At 45.5% G+C, this 22273-nt stretch overlaps 1 protein-coding gene and 1 non-coding gene across 2 annotated transcripts in view; both read right to left on the reverse strand.

The window, feature by feature from the left end:
- LOC126298207 (nose resistant to fluoxetine protein 6-like) overlaps positions 1–22273 on the reverse strand; it is a 167424-nt gene that overhangs the window by 103175 nt on the left and 41976 nt on the right. The window contains exon 2 of the mRNA XM_049989511.1: positions 6918–6987. Within this exon, the coding sequence (XP_049845468.1) occupies positions 6918–6987 (70 nt within the window). The remainder of the gene's footprint in view (positions 1–6917; positions 6988–22273) is intronic.
- Trnas-cga (transfer RNA serine (anticodon CGA)) lies at positions 1682–1756 on the reverse strand. The gene has a single exon. It is a non-coding gene; the product is annotated as a tRNA-Ser (tRNA).

Below are 22273 nucleotides of genomic sequence, written 5' to 3' on the forward strand. Positions count from 1 at the left end.
TTTTTCTTCGAGGAAAATGCGTGATTCTGGTTTTGTAACTGCTACCGTGACGGGTGAGAGGCACGCCGTTATGTTACAGAATCTCATCATCCCCAGCCTGGCTGATAAACACCTGCTGGAACGTACGATGTTTATGCAGGATGTCGCTCCACCCCATATTGCTAGACACGTGAAAGATCTCTTGCACGCGTCGTTTGGCGATGATCGTGTGCTTTCGTCATACTTGGCCTCCCAGGTCCCCAGAGCTCAGTCCGTGCGATTATTGGCTTCGGGGTTACCTGAAGACGCAAGTGTATCGTGATCGACCGACATCTTTAGGGATGCTGAAAGACAACATCCGACGCCAGTGCCTCACCATAACTCCGGACATGCTTTACAGTGCTGTTCACAACATTATTCCTCGACTACAGCTATTGTTGAGGAATGATGGTGGACATATTGAGCATTTCTTGTAAAGAATATCATCTTTGCTTTGTCTTACTTTTTTGTGCTAATTATTGCTATTCTGATCAGATGAAGCGCCATCTGTCGGGACATTTTTTTAACTTTTAAATTTTTTTGGTTTTAGTAAAACTTCTTGTCATTCCTAGCATGTGTGTCAATTTGTACCTCTCTAGCTACATTATTCCGTGATTTATTCAGTTTTGAAATTTATACTGATTTTTTGATCACTCGGTACATTGGGACGGTCACACAGTGTCTCCCGGCTGCACCACCTCTGTGGACCCTTTAGGAAACGAGTATTGCTGAGGCAGCGCTGGAATGCGGGATTGCGGTGGCCGCAGAACGTGCCTCTGGGCCGGAAAGCCAGACCGTGGCGCTGGGAGACGCGACTTTCACCGCGCCCGCCTGACACACCAGACCAGACACGTGAATGCGCGCGCACGTGACCAAATAGAATCGGCGGCGGCTCCCCAAGCACTTGGGAATTGGCTGCTACATAAAGCGATCAATGGCGGCAACAAACTCAAATTCTTTATGTGAAATAGAGTTGCTGTGCTTGTCGCAATACATACCTATTCAGCGTAGCAACACCGTTATAAAGAGAACTGCTGGAACCATAGTTAGGACTGTGTTATAATTAAGGTATTGTCTGTTGGCTTTTGTCTCTGTATCTTTAATGGACATCTGCTTAACGAGTTTTCTGACGCTTCGCCTGCACGACTGCCTTGCGCTGTGAACGGTTAGTGCTCCATCGCTGGTGGCGTGTGGTGTGTTTTCCTTTGACAATGCCAACCACTCATGATGGTGAAAGGTCAGGAAAGCCGTTAAACAAACGTCGACCGAAGATACCGAGAGAAAAGCCAACAGGCAATAAGTTAACAAGTAACCATGAAAACCTAAGAAAATGGTGTTATAATTGTCCAACGGTAATCTTGGGTGCTTTTCTCAGAACGTTTTCAAGTCTGATTTTGCTTACTTTCCTATTTTTCTACATTTGTGTGTGGCTTAAAAAATTCGCCTGGATAGTCAACCGTGTTTAAACGCTACTTCGGGGACAGAGAGGTGCGCCGGCTCCGGATCGAATCACAAAATGTTCAAATGAGTGTGAATTCCTAAGGGACCAAACAGCTGAGTTAATCGATCGCTAGACTTACTACGTAAACTATGCTAAGAATGAAATTTTCACTCTACAGCGGAGTGTGCGCTGATATGAAACTTCCTGGCAGATTAAAACTGTGTGCCGGACCGAGACTCGAACTCGGGACCTTTGCCTTTCGCGGGCAAGTGCTCTACCGACTGAGCTATCCAAGCACGCCCCGTGCCCACAGCTCTACATCTGCCAGTACCTCGTCTCCTACCTTCCAAACTTTACAGAAGCTCGCTTCGAGTCTCGGTCCGGCACACAGTTTTAATCTGCCAGGAAGTTTCAACTTATGCTAAGAACAACACACACACCCATACCCGATGGAGGACTCGAACGTACGGATCGAACATGGGTGGCGGATTAACGACGAGGGTCGGTATGCCGGCCAGTCTAGATGCAGTTTTTAGGCGGTTTTCCACATACCACTAGGTGGATATCGGGCTGGTACCCAAGTCCCGCCTCAGTTACATGATTCGCAAATATCAGAAAACTTTCGCTCACATTCACACGAATAACATATACACTGGTCAGCCAGAACATTATGACCACTGACCTACTGTTGGTACAAACCCGTCCAGGTGATAGCGTCACTTGGTGATGGATGACTGGTAATCAGACACACGCACGGTGCGCGGGCCACTGTGACCGAGCGGTTCTAGGCGCTTCAGTCGGGAACCGCGCTGTTGCTACGGTCGCAGGTTCGAATCCTTCTTTGGGCATGGATGTGTGTGATGTCCTTAGGTTAGTTAGGTTTACGTAGTTCTAAGTCTAGGGGACTGACGACCTCAGATGTTAAGTCCCATAGTGCTTAGAGCCATTTGAACCATTTTGAACACGTACGGTGCATGTAGTATTACTGAGCGTGCTCTCCGTGTGTAGAGTGGGGGAAGGCGTAAGACCTTCCTTAGTTTGATAGAGGGCAGATTGTGAAGGCCCGGGGGCTCGGCAGGAACATATCGGAAACTGTACGACTTTTTGGGTGTTCCAGGAGAGCTGTGGTGAGTGTCTGCAACACGTAACGAAACCAAGGTGAAACCACGTCCAGATGTCGTAGGGTGGGTAGCTTGCCCTCATTACAGATGTCGGACCTCGTAGGCTGCACAGACAGGTAAAAGAGGACAGGTGTCGATCCGTGGCGGAACTAACATTAGACTTTAAGGCTGGGCAAAGTACAAGTGTGACTGAACACACAATGCACCGAAAACTGCTAAAGATAGGCGTCCGCAACCGACGACCCCTGCATGTGCCAACATTAACACCACGATGTCAACTATGACTGAAATGCGCACGTGACCATCGGCACTGGAAATTTGTGCGGTGGCAGAGCGTTGCATGGTCTGATGAATCGTGATACCTTCTTTATCATACCGATGAGAGGGCGCGAATCCGTCTTCTTCCAGAGGAAGAACCCATTCACACCTGTAGTGCGGAACAGAGACAAGGTGGAGGATGGTTCATTATGCTCTGTGGAACATTCACATGGGCATTAATGGGTCCAGTGGAGCTGGTGAAAGGCACCATGAAGGCAAAGAAGTATCGTGCACTAGCCAGTGCATGTTTCCCGACAGCAGTGGCATTTTTCAAGACGATAATGCACCATGTCACAAGGCCAAGTGTGTGATTGAGTGGTTCGAGCAACACGGTGGCGAGTTCCAATTGATGTGCTGGCCCCCCCATTTCACCAGATCTGAACCTGATGAAACACATCTGGGAAGTGATTGAACGTGGCGTCAGAGCTCATCTCCCCCGCCACCAATACTTCCGGGAATTAGGTGACTTGTGTGACCAGATGTGGTGCCAACTCCCTCCAGCGACCCAACAAGGCTTCACTGCTTACATGCCGCGACGCGTCGCCTGTGTTGTCCGTGCCAAAGGTGGACAGACCGGCTATTAGGTAGGTGGTCATAATGTTCTGGCTGATCATTGTAGTTGGGGGGTTACACATATTCTGTCCAGGGGGAAACGGGGTGGCGACAGGAAGCCACCGCCTTCATTAACCACACCACATCCGTTAATAGCCATGCCGACCCTACGCCAGTGTGGGACAAAAACCCAAGGAAATGGTGATAACGGACATGGCTTGAGCCTAGAGATACTGGACGTCGGATTTGACCAGTGAGCTAATGATATTGTGGCGTATGACGTCAGACTTGTGCAAAAATAGAACAGAACGCTGACAATTTATTTTGTTTCTGTACTATCTTCTGGAAGGCACAATGTGGTGACAGACGGGTCCATTGCGCAGCCCGAGGTTTATATTAAATTGGAAGGTAATAGTTTGATTGTGAGTTAGCGAATGGGAGGAACATTGGGGTTAAATGTCCAGCCAATACGACGTCATTAGGGACGGATCACATGCTCGGAAAGGGACACTTTGGGAAGGAAGTGGACTGTGCATTTGCCTCAAGTAGTTAAGGGAAATCATGGCAAAACCTAAATCTGGATGGCCAGACGAGGATATGAATCTCCGTCCTAACGAATACGAGTCCAGTGCCTTAGCACTTGGCCACCTCGGTCTGTGTGTTATGAGCCAACTAGAGTGAATTCGAAGTCTTAGCTGTGGTAGCATACTGATCCGTAGCGTAGCCCAAGGTCCAGGATAGATTTAAAGGTGACATCTCGGTTGTGAGTTAGCGAAGCCAGTGGTTGTGAGGTCATTATAATAATTAAAATTCTTGCTATGGCGCGTAAATTATGCAACTGGATTGTGATGGGCGGGCCATGTCCATCATTTTTGTGAGAATACTGATCAAAGCGATAGGGTGGTATCAGCAGGCCCAGTATTTCCCGTTTCGAACGGCATAAAGGTTTGTTAATACACCCTGTTGTTTACTAATGGTCGAAGGAATGTATTGGTATTGGCTCGAAAGCATGTAAGGGTTGCAAATTAAAGGTAAACAGTAAGGTTGTTGGAGTCATGTGATCTGAATGTGTGGGATATACAGAGATGTCCACTGTGGAAGAAGAGGGATGAGAATCTTATGAATCTGATAAGACGGCATTATCATAAGAGAGGATGCACTGGATCAAAGCTTAGTAGCTGAGGATAATAATGGAGGGGGCAATTACCATGGTGAGAAAGCTGTTATCTTAAGTGTATTGTGGATTTTCTGTTTGGTGATCAGCAGGTAGGGTTTGAAACTTTCTGGCAGATTAAAAGTGTGTGCCGGATCGAGACCCGAACTCGGGACCTTTGCCTTTGGCGGGCAAGTGCTCTACCAACTGAGCTATCCAAGCACGACTCACGCCCCGTCATCACAGCTTTACTTCTGCCAGTAACTCGTCTCCTACCTTCAAAACTTTACAGTAGCTCTCCTGCGAACCAGGAGCAGAGCAGAGCTTCTGTTAAGTCTGGAAGGTTGGAGACGAGGTACTGGCAGAAGTAAAGCTGTGAGGACGGGGTGTGAGTCGTACTTGGGTAGCTCAGTTAGGCCGGCACGGTAGCTCAGCGTGTTCGGTCAGAGGGTTAGCTGCCCTCTGTAATAAAAAAACTGAGTGAAATGGATCAATAACGAACTTCAATGGGCGTCAGGTGACGTCAGCGTGTTCGGTCAGAGGGTTAACTGCCCTCTGTAATAAAAAAACTGAGTGAATGGATCAATAACGAACTTCAATGGGCGTCAGGTGACGTCCGCCACGAACAATTGAAACGAACAATAACGAACAAAATGAGATTACATAAAAAATAGAGCACTTGCCCGCGAAAGGCAAAGGTCCCGAGTTCGAGTCTCAGTCCGGCACACAGTTTTAATCTGCCAGGAAGTTTCATATCAGCGCACACTCAGCTGCAGAGTGAAAATCTCATTCAGGTAGGGTTTAATTTACAGTCGATGCTGAGGGAGAAGTCGTGGAGACGAAATCTGTTCCGCTATTAGTACCACCATTTTAAATATCCAGATTCCTTAACTTTTTGTCGACTCAGTTTGCATCTGGATTTATTTTTACGTTTATCCGACGGAAACTACTTCCGTACTTTTCGCAAATATGCAGTTGTCTACAATGTTCAAATGACGCAAGAGGATTGTAATGCTACTGGACCCTATGTGCTATCTACGCGTAGAACTGCTATGACGCAACAGCAACACAGTAAAATTTCACGTAAAGTATTCTGTGCTCTCTCTAGTTATCTTTGTTTCTGTGATAAGTGGTAATCGGTGTACTATCATTTATGATGGCTGATAGACTGCTAGGAAACAGCAGTAAGCTGGAGTCACATTGTTCACAGCTATTGTATGATGGGAGACTAGCGGTGAAGTAATCATTTAGTAACGAATCTTATGTTCGATGAATGAAAAAATGTTCAACGAGGTTTCGGAAATTAACGATATTATCTTAGGAACGAAGGCACTATACCTTGAGTTGAGGGCGAAAAAAAATACTGTCAGCGTGATGGTACCCTGAGGATTCCAACTGATTTATGTTTCAATTACATGGCTGGGAACGGTAGGAATAAAACTCTGTGAAAGTGAACAAAAGCACGGTGAGTCGTTGAATGAGGCGTCTATCACTATCGGACCAAGGTCGTGCAAACCTGTTCGATCTTCCACGTGCCGGCTGGCCGCACACAGCTGTGACTCCTGCAATGTTTCAGCGTGCGGACACTCTCACCCGAGGTGATCGAAGGTTTGCAATCAAATGCGTCGCTGCAGAACTGAGCGACTCTGTTGGTCGTGCTGACACACTCATTCACCAGTTTGGGTTCTAAAAGTGTGTTCCCGCCGGATTCCTCGTCGACTAACAGGCAACCATCTAGAGCAACGAAGGATTATCTTTGCGGATATGCTTGCAGGCATACAGGCCCTCCCAGTAAGGAGGAGTAAGGCCGTCACTCTGAACGGCGGTTATGTTGAAAATTAGGGTTTTGTAGTGAAAAAAATGGGGAATAACATGGCGTATTGTAATCCTGAATCAAGTGAACCTGCTTTCAGAAAAAAATGTGTTGCATTGCTTATTGAACGCCCGTCGTACTTCCAGAGGAGCAGTAATTTTCTGTTCTCTAAATTTTACTTCTTTAGGAAAAACAAAGTTGGTCGCGACTTACGATTCAGAATTTGTGCAACAATGGCTCCAGTTGTTGCTATTCACACAGATAACTTCTTGTCGTTAAATTTGAATAGATTTCGATAGCAGAGGTCGGAATATTGCTAAACGAACTCTGTGTATGTTCACGGTGGTACTAGCTGGTCATCAATAAGAGTACTGCCCTTTTGGGCGAAAGCAAATTTAGTATGCCAGTACCACAGACTATAAGATAAAATCTTCGTATAAAATTATTTTTTGTGTCTTCTACATATATATAATTAAATACTGTTAAAAAATAAGTACTCACTGCTCGAAGCCCACAGAGAGCCATTGCGCAACTCCTCGATCAGCTGGCGTAGATTGTCGCCGCAGTCTCCCTGCAAAAAGAAACACTCGTTAACTTTTTCCTTCATTGAGTTTTCAGTGTTGAATATTCAAGTGCTGTACTATACTTCCCTATTACCTAGAATATTTTTTTCAATCCCTGATGACACACTAATTACAAACTTGTAAGATACGCGCAAGCCTGCACAGATGCTGAGATCACAAAATCAGAGAACATATGAAAACATATAACAGTATCAGGTTACCTTCCATTCAGAAGGCTGTTGCACACAGCGACTGTTATATTGACTTGTAAGTAATAGATATCAGCTTTCAGTCGTCCTTTCTAAATTTTGTTGGCAGATCTAGATTTGAGCTAGAAACTAGCCATTCTCAATGCACTATCATTTTTGGTCAATGCATGTAATGCCTGTTGGTCGGGCTTCATCCACAGTTCATTGAGTATTCAATGAACTGTGGATGAAGCCCGACCAACAGGCATTATATGCATTGATCATAAATGATAGTGCATTGAGAATGACTAGTTTCTAGCTGAAATCTAGATCTGCTAATAAAATTTAAAAAGGACGACTGATACGTGAAATCTACTATTTACAAGTAAATGTAACAGTATTTCTCCGTATGACCTTGGGCTGCAGTTCCGTTAATAGTTAGTTCACTTGTTTTGTTGGTAGTGATTAATACGCATCTAGACTTGACAAGTCTTTTATTTAGACTTGACAAGTCTTGTTTTTAATTCTAATTTCTTGCCTGGATGGTTGAGGTGAGATATTCGAGAACTGGGTCATAATAGATCTCGGTCCTTTTTAAAACAATCCCTGATAGGAGAGATTCTCATTTCGGAATACTTGGTAGTGGAGGGAGACATACAGAATCCATTTGCTCGAAATTAGGTGAGTGGCGCTTTTTAAGTTGTTTACGTGGTAGTGCACTGCTGGTCATAAAATTGTAGCTCCAGAAGGGACAGCAAACTAGCTAAATTTTACTTATTTTATGTGTACAGCACAGTAATGTGTCGTGTGACTAGTGCCTCCCGTCGGGTAGACCGTACACCGGGTGCAAGTCTTTCGATTTGACGCAGCGATGGGGATGAAATGATGATGAGTAGGACAACACAGCACCCAGTCCCTGAGCCGAGAAAATCTCCCACCCAGCCGGGAATCGAACCCGGGCCCTTAGGATTGACATTCTGTCGCGCTGACCATCCAGCTACCGGGGCGGACAGCACAGTAATTAGAACACATGACTTAATGTGTTGGTGATTTGGTCGTAAAAATATTGCGATACTTATCACAATGAGCTGCCTCATCTGGCAGCAACAATGGCTCTAACCTGGCCGGTCAGCGAGTTGAACTGGACAAGGATGAGATACGCGCACGTGATTCCACGCTGCTGCAACTCACTGCCACAGATCACGAATCGTAGTGGCTGATGAGTGTTGGCGTGTCAGTCTCTTGCCAACCCACGATGAGATGTATTCAGTGGGTGAAAGGTCTGGAGAACATGCTGACCAGAGCAACAATCTATCAAGTGGGTCAGAGCAGCACCGCCGACATGGAGTCTACGTTATGCGTTGGAAGATAACGCCACGAGATCTAGAAGATAAGGCACATCAGCTAGCCTTAACACATTTGAAGCGTAATTGCTGCTGATCAAATTACCTATGCAAACCAAAGGTGATCTTATGTATCCAATGGCACCTCATACCATCACGGAAAGTGCTGGGCCACTATGACTATGACAAATGCCATCTGTAGTGTGTTGTCCTCAGAGCCTCGACACACGTGTACATACATCATGATATTGTACATAGAACCACGGCACCAAGACGACGTGGTACCACTTCTGTGTTCCGTGTTGTCGTTGGATGCACTACTGCCGTCGCGCATCTCTTTTTTTCCGTATCAAAGGAAGCCGTAAAAATGGTCGCCAAGCTGAGAGTCCATGGGGCTCCAGATATCGTTGTACTGTCGTTGTAGATACTTTTCTTGAGGTAAAAAAACTCTTGACTTATAACACGTGACGCGGCTTTGCGTTCCTGCATACCCAAGTGAACAATGTCTATCCTCTCAGGCGCTAGTCGAGTAGGACCGTTGATATCTCGCTTGGCATTCTCAAGCCCTCGATCCCAGTATCATGCCCCAATGACAGTGTAGGATCTTGACCAACGTGAGGAGCAGTATTTTGGAACGAAAAACCTCAGATCTGATTGGCCACAATACTAGCACTGCCGAATTCCGAAATGTGTTGGTCTTGAGGCATAAGACTTCCATTTCGCAAACAACGTCCAAATACTGTTTCTGAATGAGAAACAGGCAGAACAATATTTTCTTGTGTACAATATGTAGATGGCGTTACACCTACATTTTATATGGTTCAGCTAAAATGCTTGCAGTATCTCCGGTTAAATGCAGACTTGAGAGTGTGGCTGGTTTTAAGAACCTAACAGTTCATGTGAGAGTTGCAGGAAGTGGACATATACACCTCAGGCACAGGTCACCAGAGTTATGATAGCTCACCTTGGGTCTTCCAAACTTGAGTCCATCTCACAGAAGATCACACACAGGCATGGTTCTGTTAATGATTTGGCTCTGTAAAACTATTACGGGAATGTACGGGCCTACTTTATAGTAATGAGTGCGTAAATTTTAAGGGATTGCAGGAATTTATTCCACATTTGCAGTGCTTGATGCAACATTCAAGGGTCAACTGAGCTTTTGACATACCCCTGTGGAAGTTAGAGTGATCCGCATCGGTTGAACTAGCCGATATTCAGATTGATCTCAATGGACCCATATGCTTTAATAAAACTGTAATGTGACAAATAATTCATGGGATGGAGGTGGCACTAGCAAACATGAGTCATTGGTGTTGCACCTCACAAAAGATAATAAACAACGTGATCATCTAACAATGGAATGAAACAATGGCCTACATTTACACTTATTTATTATAAAGTTCCCTACTGACATAAACACGAACACAAAATAATCGTTGGATCTATTCAGTCTTGAAAAATGTAGAGAAATCGAAAATTACCAATTATTAACATGGAATATTTCTAATCTGACACTTAAACGACCTAGAAAAGACTGGATAGTTTAAGTAAAAGGGGCCAAACTAAGATCTTACAACTGAGTTATGGGAAAACAATCCTCAGTGGTTGCCTCGTCCGCCAGAAGAATAAAAAAAATTAAAACATGCAGCTAACATCACTGATCGAGTCATAAATGACCTGGGAAAAGCATAAAATACGTGAAATCTACTTGATCCTAATAAAGTGCCTAGAAATGTTTGGATAGTCTCATACCGTGCGCACCTAAGCTGCAGTTTCTCATGATATTCTGTATTCAGTAGTGTGGAAAATTCCCAGCACTACGGTTGCTGCAGTCTGCAACACATCCGCTGCTAATTGTAGGCACATCCCTTCTCCACATCTGCAGGCGAATTATACAGTTAGTGCCTTCCTCAAGCTCTCTAGATGACGTCTTCTCTTCAGACTCCCAAAGCGAACTATTCTCTCCAGAATCCACAGACCAATTGCTTCCTACTGAAACAGACTTCTGTCTCCTCTCCACAAGTCATCACATTCCTCATATGTCAATGAGAAATGCTCTGCAAAATGCTGGGAACTGATATTATTATTAAAAAAATAACTAACTCCCCACGAAATAAATGTTTTACAATGTTAACCAATCACCTAACTCCTACTTATGCAGACCCTATACAAGTTTTTTTACGCTCTGATCTTCAGTTCGAATTTCTCGATAACTGGTGTTCTGACTTGCCCTTCTCTGCTACTTTTTTAAGATTAACCAACCCTCTCACAACTTTTTAGACAAGAGGGTGTTCACTCCGCGTAAAACAGCGCCATAGAGTCGGCCTAACGCCTTGCAAAGACAGAAAAGAATTCCTGAACACAATGCAGCTGTGTTACATGTCACAGAACGCAGAGATCAGTGTGTATGGTGGACTTCTACCTTCACAGCATTCCAGCAATGCGATTTGTTGATGGGAAACAAAGTTCTTTCCAAATGTGTTTTGATAGTATGGTACAGCTTCTAAAAACCAAGATTGTGTGCTAGTGCAGGTGCTTCTCAAGGTGCTTATACGACTTACTTGAATTGTGACCTGAATCTCAATGCCGGAGTGAGACTCCTAGATGCCCGGGGCAAATAGTGCTTTGGTTGTGACAGTGAACCTGGCGCGCACGGACACTTCGACTGATCCTCCTCGCATCTTCCTCTGAGAAGTGAGCCGAAATTCTCAGGGTGTGGGAGGGTGGGAGGGGGGGGGGGGGAGTTGGGTACAGGACAATGGGTCACTACCCTGGGACTCTCTGCCAACCCTGGCTCATTATGTGGACTCAACTAAACTACAGAACATTTCACATGCAAAACTGCCACCAGAAGAGAAATGGTCTTAATATAAAAGGAGAAGGCTTAATGATCCCAGTCACTGACGTTACTTATTACAAGCGTTAAATATTTATTAATTGATAGGGATAGACCTCAGATTGTGATGAATTTAAATCTGTTATGAATGATAGATGAGATGTATCAATCCAGCAATGCTTTTCAGGTCTACTGCTACACGTCATTTCCTTCTGCTACACACTTCCAAATGAATGCATGATGTAATATCTTCGGATAAATGACTGCTCCATGCAACATTCTGATTGGAACGCAAGCCGCAAACTTACTGAAGTGTATTTACTGTTAAACAATAAAGCATTAAAATTAAGCAACATGAGCAGTAAGCACACTTGTACTCAGGCTACGAACGGTGACAGTGACACCTGGCTTACAACCACTCCTGGATATGCCTGAAAGAAACCCAACTCATTGATGGGAATGCAATTAAAGTTTGATATCACTGGATCTATAATAACTACCCCGAGAAATGAACACACTTCTGTTCTGCCCACGAACTTCACGATCACTCATCGTCAAGCTTCAGAGGAGTCTCTGTTCCTTGGTTCTGACCAATCAGAGTCCCATAAAGACAAAGCTACCATATACGTCCATGCTACAACCAACCATTGAAATATGGAGATACTGTCAGTAGCAGAATTTAAAACATACAGCACAACGTTATGGTTTGTACCAGGTCAATAAGCCACAAAAGTAAGTGCTAATCGTTTGTATATCCAAGTGTGTAGTATACTTCATGTTAGGTTGACTTTTGTTACTGCTGCCTTGACCGAACGAGTTGGCACAGTGGTTAGCATATTGGACTCGCGTTCAGAAGATAGACGGCTCAAATCACCATCCAGTCATCCACATTCAGTTTTACCATGATTTCCCTAAATCGCTCCAAGCAAATGCCGGGATGGCTCCTTTGAGAATGGTACGGTCGATTTCCTTCCTCATCCTTTCGTAATTCGAGCTTGTGCTCCGCCTCTAATGACTTCGCTGCCGACGAGACGTTAAACTCTGGAGACTCAAGGTTGGAATATCATCATTATTAGGAGAAAGATAAATTGTTACTCACCGTAAAGGTGACCAGTTAAGTTGCCGACAGGCACAATGGAGAGACTATTATACATTACAGCTTTCGACTAAAGCCTTCTTTGGCAAAGAAGCACACCCACATTCACACAACTCTAACACACAGAACTGCTACCACAGGCAGTTTCGACCGAAATCAGTGAGGCTCGGAAGTCAGAGCATGTGTTGTTTGGAAGGCGATGAAAAAACACACGAAGGAAGAAAAAGACCGGACAGGCTTGTAGGATGGAAGAAAAGCCGTTAGGCAAACTGGGTGGCTTCTACATCACGTCACTGTTCAGGGCCGCATCCCACATGAGCAGTTCGGTTTCTAGAAGGGCCATTCAACGTCCCATTAGTTGCTGTGGCTGGTAAAAAAAGGCCATGAGAGTCCTGGAGTGTCATGAGTACCTTAGGGGAGTGCACTTGCACGCGTCCAGGGTATTCGGCTGTGTGGCATGATTGTCTCATGTACTGACTATTTGTGCCCGGGGTCTCGACATCACACGGTCACCCGTTCTCCTTCTACTTCACTGGGAGAATATTCCATGTTCGTACGGATGGTGGGGTGTCTATAGTGCGATTGCTATGTGCAGGTTTGCCACAGTGACTGTTGCTTGGCCCCCTGCTGTACCCCTTGTACATGCTGACATACCCAGGGTGGTGCGCGTCTAGCTGGCTATCTACTTGCACGTTACCGCACAGTTTTCCCAGAGGATCAATGCAGGGATGTTTTGCCGCCACGTGCAGTTCGCCTGCCAGGCTCTTGGTGCTTAGTCGGCAAACTGGTGGCTCCAATTCAAAGTGACCAAGAGTAAGGCGCTCGTATTCGTCTGACGAGTGGTGCATCCTGTCTCGCCATCTCTCATCATCATAGGAGGCCCCAACTCATGGTGCAAGATGGGCAAGTAACTGAGGGTTACCCTGGATCACCGTTTCACCTAGCAACCCCACAAGGCATTGGGGCGCCTCCATGCATCAAGAGTTCTTTCGTACTGTGGTGTTATCACATGCCTGGTGAAGATCTATCTGGTGGTGCAGTATGCTGCTGTTGTGTGGGGCAACGCTGCTCCGACCAGTACTCAGCGTCTCCATCCAGTGCAAAGTCGGGCCTTGTATCTTGCCCTTCACCCTCCCACGAGACCACTCCAACTGCCTGCTTCATGTGGACAGCGGCATTCCACTGTACCCGTCAGGCTGCTTGTTTCTTCTATTAAAAGGGGCGGCAGTTTGACAACGTCGGCTTCTCACACGTGAGACATCAGGTTCATCTTTGGGTGACCTCGTTATGGCAGGATTTCATGAGGGCATGAGCTGTACGTACAGCATCTGATGATCAGCCCTTGGAAGGCACCCACTACTGATACCAATGCATCCTGTCAGGACCAAAATCACCATCAGAAGACGCCAGGTCAGCAGGAAAAGCAGCAGATTGCTTAGACTACACTATATCAATCCCAAGGAGGCCTGTCCTTACCGAGTGTGACTGTATCACATGTTGAGCGATTACTGTGAAAAACACGGAGATGCCATATACTTGTAAGGGATAATGTTATTAGCACCTGACAGAGTTTGAAAGACGCCTCCTTGTGAGTCTCCACTTGGCCACCTGTTCAAGTAACTGAATATTAAGATTTGCTAGGTATTCAGATATGACAGTGACCCGATGTTGGGCTGCAAAGTAAAGTGAGGGCAGGCGTAATCATCGTCAAGGTTCCGACTGACCACGTTTGACCATCACAAGGGAGAATATATGTACTGTGCACTAAGCACATCAGAATTCCTTCACATTTGCACCTGCCATCCGAAAACAATAATGGACCCTTTGCAACTTTCTTTGTTGTTGTGCACAATTGGGGAGAGATTAACAGCAGCCAGACTAGGAAATTACTGCTACATATGTAGGCTGCTGTTAACGCTACAGCATAGATGGTTGCGCTTAGAGTGTGCCAGAACCGGGAAGTACTGACAGCTGATGGAGTCGCATTGTGTTCAAAATGGTTCAAATGGCTCTGAGCACTATGGGATTCAACTGCTGTGGTCATCAGTCCCCTAGAACTTAGAACTAATTAAACCTAACTAACCTAAGGACATCACACACATCCATGCCCGAGGTAGGATTCGAACCTGCGACCGCAGCAGTCGCACGGTTCGCATTGTGTTCAGTCATGAATCGCGATTCTACAAAATTACGGATGACCATCACTGGTGAGTATCGTGGCGACATGGGTAGATAAACCATTCTGGAGAGACACATCTACACTACTGGCTATTAAAATTTCTACACCAAGAAGAAATACAGATAAGAAACGGGTATTCATTGGACAAATATATTATACTAGAACTGACATGTGATTACACTGGGCGCATAGATCCTGAGATATCAGTACTCAGAACAACCACCAACGGCCTTGTTACGCATGGGCATTGAGTCAAACAGAGCTTGGATGGCGTGTACAGGTACAGCTGACCATGCAGCTTCAAAAATGGTTCAAATGGCTCTCAGCACTATGGGACTTAACATCTGAGGTCATCAGTCCCCTAAAACTTAGAACTACTTAAACCAAACTAACCTAAGGACATTACACACATCCATGCCAGAGACAGGATTCGAACCTGCGACCGGAGCGGTCGCGCGATTCCAGACTGAGGCGCCTAGAACCGCTCGGCTACCAGAGGCCGGCATGCAGCTTGAACACGATACCACACTTCATCAAGAGTACTAACTGGCGTATTGTGACGAGCCAGTTGCTCAACTACAATTGACCAGACGTTTTCAATTGGTGAGAGATCTGGAGAATGTGCTGGCCAGGGCAGCTGTCGAACATTTCTGTATCCAGAAAGGCCCGTACAGGACCTGCAAGATGCGGTCGTGCTGAAATGTAGGGTTTCGCAGGAATCGAATGAAGCCTAGAGCCACGCGTCGAAACACATCTAAAATGTAACGTCCACTGTTCAAAGTGCCGTCAATACGAAGAGGTGACCGAGACGTGTAAACAATGGCACCCCATACCATCACGCAGGGTGATACGCCAGTATGGCGATGACGGATACACGCTTCCAATGTGCGTTCACTGCGATGTCGCCAAACACGGATGCGACTATCATGATGCTGTAAACAGAACCTGGATTCATCCGAAAAAATGACGTTTTGCCGTTCGTGCACCCAGGTTCGTCGTTGAGTACACCACCGCAGGCGCTCCTGTCTGTAATGCAACGTCAAGGGTAACCGTAGCCATGGTCTCCGAGCTGATAGTCCATGCTGCTGCAAACGTTGTCGAACTGTTCGTGCAGACGGTTGTTGTCTTGCAAACGTCCCCATCTGTTGACTCAAGGATCGAGAGGTGGCTGCACGATCCGTTACAGCCATGCGAATAAGATGCCTGTCATCTCGACTGCTAGTGATACGTGGCCGTTGGGATCCAGCACGGCATTCCGTATTACCCTCATGAACCCACCGATTCCATATTTTGCTAACAGTCATTGGATCTCGTCCAACGCGAGCAGCAGTGTCGCGATACGATAAACCGCAATCGCAATAGGCTACAATCCGACCTTTATCAAAGTCGGAAACGTGATGATACGCATTTCTCCTCCTTACACGAGGCATCACAACAACGTTTCACCAGGCAACGCCGGTCAACTGCTGTTTGTGTATGAGAAACCGGTTGGAAACTTTCCTCATGTCAGCACGTTGTGGGTGTCGCCAACGGCTCCAACCTTGTGTGAATTCTCTGAAAAGCTAATCATTTGCATATCACAGCATTTTCTTCCAGTCGGTTAAATTTCGCGTCTGTAGCACGTCATCTTCGTGGTGTAGCAATTTTAATGGCCAGTAGTGTATGTTTCTCCTGACATCAAAGTTTGAGGAGCCATCAGGTATGACCTCAGGTCTAAGGTTGTAGTGATTTAGGGATCTCTGACGCCAGAGCAGTTCGTCACGGACATGTTGCATCCTGATGAGTCACCTCTGATATGACAGTATTGTGGTATCATTTACAACAGGACAATGCTCTTCCACACATGACACGTGTCCCTATGAATTGTTGCGTGATGCTGAGATAAGACGGTGGCCAAAAGAGCCTCAGACCTGTCCCCTTTAAAAAGTGTGGGACCAGCTTGGAGTAAGCTATGTGCAAGTGGCAGTATCAAGGATATGTAGGACCAGTTACAACAATTTTGGGTCAGCTTGCTTCAGAAGAGGATACAGCAGCTTAATGAACCCTTCCCAACAGAATCACTTGACGTATCCAGGTCAGAGGGGGTGCATCGTCATACTTATAAGCGGGCTCATACTTTCAAGTTCTTTGCAAATTGAACTCGATTTTGCAATCACTGAAATAACAACTCATACCTTCTCAACCCTTGAAGTTTGATTTAGCTTCCTCCTCCCTTATGGTTGCTTTGAATTTTCTGTAAAGCAGTGTATTCATTGGTGCATTATAACAGATCTGTTTCCCGACACAAGTTGAGAATCTGCATGTATCGTTTTGAACACTACATACTGCAGACAGGAAAGAATTGTGTAGTACATGATAGAACTGAAACGTCGTTGATAAATTGATTTGAAATTGTTCTTATTAGCATTTCAGTTACATACTGAAGCGCCAAAGAAACTGGTATAAGCATGCGTGTTCAAATACAGAGATATGTTAAGAGGCAGAGTACGGCGCTGCGGTCGGCAACGCCTATATGAGACAGCAAGTGTATGCCGCAGTAGTTACATCAGTTACTACTGCTAAAATGGCAGGTTATCAAGATTTAAGTGAGTGTGAACGTGGTGTTATAGTCGGCGCACGAGCGATGGGACACAGCATCTCCGAGGTAGCGATGAAGTGGGGATTTTCCGTACGATCATTTCACGAGTGTACCGCGAATTTCAGGAATCTGCTAAAACATCAAATCTCCGACAGCGCTGCGGCCGGAAAAAGATCCTGCAAGAACGGGACCAACGACGACTGAAGAGAATCGTTCAACGTGACAGAAGTCCAACCCTTCTCCAAACTGATGCAGATTTCAATGCTGGGCCATCAACATGTGTCAGCGTGCGAGTCATTCAACGAAACATCATCGACATGAGCTTTCGGAGCCGAAGGCCCGCTCGTATACCCTTTATGATTGCACGATACAAAGGTTTACGCCTTTCTTGGCCTGTCAGCACCGACAATGGACTGTTGATGACTGGAAACATGTTGCCTGGTCCGACGAGTCTCGTTTCAAATTGTATCGAGCGGATGGACGTGTACGGGTATGGAGACAAACTCATGAACTCACGGACCCTGCATGACAGTAGGGGACTGTTCAAGCTGGTGGAGGCTCTGTAATAGTGTGGGGCGTGTGCAGTTGGAGTGGTATGGGACCCCTTATACGTCTAGATACGACTCTGACAAATGACACGTACGAAAGCATCGTTTCTGACCGCTTGCCTCCATTCTTGTCCATTGTGCATTCCGACAGACTTGGGCGATTCCAGCAGAACAATGCGTCATACCACACGTCCAGAACTGATACAGAGTGGCTCCAGGAACACTCTTCTGAGTTGAAACACTTCCGCTGACCACCAGACTCCCCAGGCATGAACATTATTGAGCGTATCTGGGATGCCTTGCAACGTGCTGCTCAGAAGAGATCTCCACCCCATCGTTCTCTTTCGGATGTATTAAATGATATAAAGGAAATAGATTCCATTTAATTCTATCTTCTGATGTACACTGAGGCGACAAAAGTCGTGCGATAGCGATATGCACCTATACTAATGGCGGTAGTATCGTGTACACGAGGTCTAAAAGAACAGTGCATTAGCGAAGGTGCTATTTGTACTCAGGTGATTCATGTGAAAAAGTTTCCGATGTGATTTCGACCGCAAAATGGGAATTAGCAGACTTTGAACGCGGTATGGTAGTTGGAGCTAGACGCCTGGGACATTCCACTTCGTAAGTTGTTAGGGAATTAAATATTCCGAAATCCACAGTGTCATCAGTGTCTCGAGAACATCAAATTACAGGAATTACCTCTCACTACGGACAACGCAGTGGCCGACGGCCTTCACTTAACCAGCGAGAGCAGCGGCATACCGTAGAGTTGTCAGTGCTAAGTGAAATAACTGCAGATACCCATGTAGGACGTACGACGAAGGTACGCGTTTAGGACAGCGCAACGAAATTTAGCATTAATGGGCTCGGCAACAGACGACCGATTAGAGTGCCTTTGCCAACAGCACGACATCGCCTGGAGCGCACCTCCTGGGCTCGTGAAAATATCGGTTGGACCATGGAGGACTTAAAGCCATGGCCTGGTCAGATAAGCCCCGATTTCAGTGGTAAGAGCTGATAGTAGGGTTCGAATGTGGGGCAAACCTCACGAAGCCATGGACTCTAGTGTCAACAAAGCACTGTGCAACCTGGTGGTGGCTCCGCAATGGTGTTAGCTGCGTTTACGTGGAAAGGACGGGGCTCTCTGGTCCGACTGAACCGGTAATTGACTGGAAATTGTTATGTGCGGCTACTTGGGGACCATTTGCAGCCATGGACTTCCTGTTCCCAAACTTCGGTGAAATTTTTGTGGATGATAATACACCATGTCATCAGGCCACAGTCGTTCGTGACCGGTTTGAAGTACATTCTGGACGATTCACAGTGCATGATTTGGCCACCAAATTCGCCCGAAATGAATCCTATCGTACATTTAAGGGGGAATAATCGAGATTTCAGTCCCTGAACAAAATCCTGCATCGTCAACACTTTCGCAATTATTAATGGCTACAGCGGCAGCATTGTTCGGTATTTACGCAAGCGACTTCCAGCCACTTGTTGAGTCCATGTCAAGTCGAGTTGCTGCACTACGCCGGGAAAAAAGTGGTCCAACAGGATATTGGGATTTATCCCTCGACTTTTGTCACATCAGTATTGGCCAGTGTCGTGGCTTAAACAAGTGAGTCGATGTGAATCGTGAACAGACTACGTTCCTATTCTGTGACGATAAGACTAACAGCAGCCTGTGGACTGAGCGTGCTTATACGTCTTTTTTCTTGTTTTGTGGAATATACGTCTTTCAGATTCATCTTTGATTGTTTTGATAGAGAAGAGATGGAGAATAGACAGGAGAGAAACGAAAAAGAAATAGAAAGAGAGGAAAATATGAGAGAAAATGTTAGCACTAAACGTCACACTGCCGACGATAAACAGGTAGTAAAAATTGTGTTCCCTTGCGTCTGGAGAACATTATGAAAATTATCAAGCGCCAGTTGTCTTGTATGTTGTTGCTTTTGGCTCCACCTCTTTAATGGCGTCAATACTGACTCCATGCACTTAGCTGCGCTTACGTACCAGCATGTAACAGACCGCATTGTTACTTTCTCATCGTCGGCAAGGCAGCTTTTCCTTACACGACCTTGTTAGCGGATTCCAACTTTCTTTTCTGTCATCCGTACGCCGCTCCGTACCAGAGTGAAACCACCCACTCTGTCTCTCACTAGTTTCTTACAGTTTTTTTCCTTCGTTTGTTTCTTTCAAGCGAATATTATTAGAGTTTTCTCAAGTTACATTTTTCCGTTGCGAAGGGACAAGAGTTGCTGGTTACAAAACAGATCAAGTACACCAGTCGCACAAATTTTACTACAAAAATTCGGCTTCCGAAGCAGATATACATATGAAATAAAATAAATTTTCGTCGATTTAATGTTATTTCCGTGTTTTTGGTGCTCTTTTCTATTTGATGCGTGTCTTTATCTGGACATCATAACTCCCGTCTTCCACCAGCCCCGCCATTTAACCTTTGTCTTTCACTCTGATAAATAGTATTTAGGAGTATGTAATTCCTCCTTTTAAATTTCGAATCAAATGGCTCGAAGCACTATGGGACTTAACATCTGAGGTCATCAGTCCCCTAGACTTAGAACTACTTAAACCTAAGTAACCTAAGGACATCATCACACACATCAATCCCCGAGGCAAGATTCGAACCTGCCACCGTAGCAGCTGCGTGGTTCCGGACTGAAGCGCCTAGAACAGAGGCCGGCTTTAAATTTCGACCCACAAGTAAAGCTTCATTATGTTTTGTAAGCTACGTCAGTATGTTGTCCTGAGAAAATTAGCGGGCTTCTGTTTCTCTTTTAACATTGATTTCTTCGCTGTCACTTTTTAAATAAGAGAAACTTCTAGCATACACTGCCCGTCAGGCAGAAACGAAAAAAACTCAACTGCCCAGTTTTGTTTACTTATAAATGAATGAATACTACAGAGTCATATTAATAGAAAATGTACATTTTCAAAGAAAAATATATTTCACGAATAAATCCTCTGAGTAAGGAGAAAAAATTAAAATCAAACTGTAATAAAGAATGTGACTTCATCCGGGGACAAGTGTTGTGAAGAGATGTCAAAATATATAGCTGAACTTGCATTCTTGAAAGAAAGGAGTTATGCCTGGATACACAGTCGGTATGAGAACTGCGCGCCAAAGGCAAGGTTTCGGGTTCGAGACTCACCCTACATACATTTAAGTCTCGCGGGAAGTTGCATCTACATTTTTTCTCCAGCAGCCATCTTACGGTTTGTGAAGGAGGGTATTTCCTCTATAATTAACACCCCTGCCCCTCTATCCTTTTGGTGTTCAATTGATGAATGGTGCGTGGTAAGAACGGATCTTGGTAAGCTTCCGCATGGGCTCGAATTGTTCTGATTTTCCCATCGTGGCTATTTTGCGAGATATACAGGATTTGGAACCGGCCTCCGTGACCGAGCGGTTCTAGGCGCTTCGGTCTAGTACCGCGCGACCACTAGGGTCGCAAGTTCGAATCCTGCCCAGGGCATGAATGCGTGTGATATCCTTAGGTTGGTTAGGTGTAAGTAGTTCTAAGTTCTAGGGGACTGATGACCTCAGATGTTAAGTCCCATAGTGCTCACAGCCATTTGAACCATTTGAACCAGGAGTTGGACAAAAATACGAAACACCGCGAGAAATACATCTCTGAACATAAGTGCAGATGCCAGCCTATCCTGCAGGCTGCGCTGTTGTATCTGACCAGGAAGCGCACTTGTACGTCGTCCTCTCTGCGTTGTGTGTGTCACTAGTGGTCAGAACATCATTCTGCGTAGTTGCAAATGCATTATGTCGGAGCTAAGTAAATTCCAACGTGGGCAATTCGTTGGTGTACGTATGGTGCGAGATGCCGTAACCAAAGTAGCCGAAGTGTTTGGTGTTTCAAGACTTATACCACACACACGCGGACGAAAGTGTGTGATCATGATGGATTGTCATTGAAGAGGTTCAAAATGATTCAAAGACTCTGAGCACTATGGGACATAACATCTAAGGTCATCAGTTCCCTAGAACTTAGAACTACTTAAACCAAACTAACCTAAGGACATCACACACATCCATGCCCGCGGCAGGATTCGAACCTGCGACCGTAGCGGTCGCGCGGTTTCCATTCAAGAGGACTATGATGAAAAATAAGATGATGGCTGCTACAAAAGTCAGTGCAGAACTGAATGTAGTCCACCCGAACACCGTCAGCAGCAAAACAACATGAAGGGAGCTCCATAAACTGGGAAGTGCAGGGCTGCCAAGGGTTATGTGACGATTTTGGCTGATCGTATTCATCCTATGGTCCAATGTCTGTTTCCTAATCCTGATGCTGTGTTGCAAGACGTCAAGGACCCTGTACAGACAGCTCGCATCGTCCAGAACTGGTTTTGTGAGCACAAGTATAAATTACCGCATCTCCCCTGGCCACCACAGTGACCAGATCTCAATATCATTGAGCCTTTGTGGTTTATTTTGGAGGTAAGGATGCGTGATCACTATCCGCTTCCATCATCAGTACCTA

This window comes from Schistocerca gregaria, chromosome X (assembly GCF_023897955.1).
Source record: "Schistocerca gregaria isolate iqSchGreg1 chromosome X, iqSchGreg1.2, whole genome shotgun sequence".
Classification (NCBI taxonomy): Eukaryota; Metazoa; Arthropoda; class Insecta; order Orthoptera; family Acrididae; genus Schistocerca; species Schistocerca gregaria.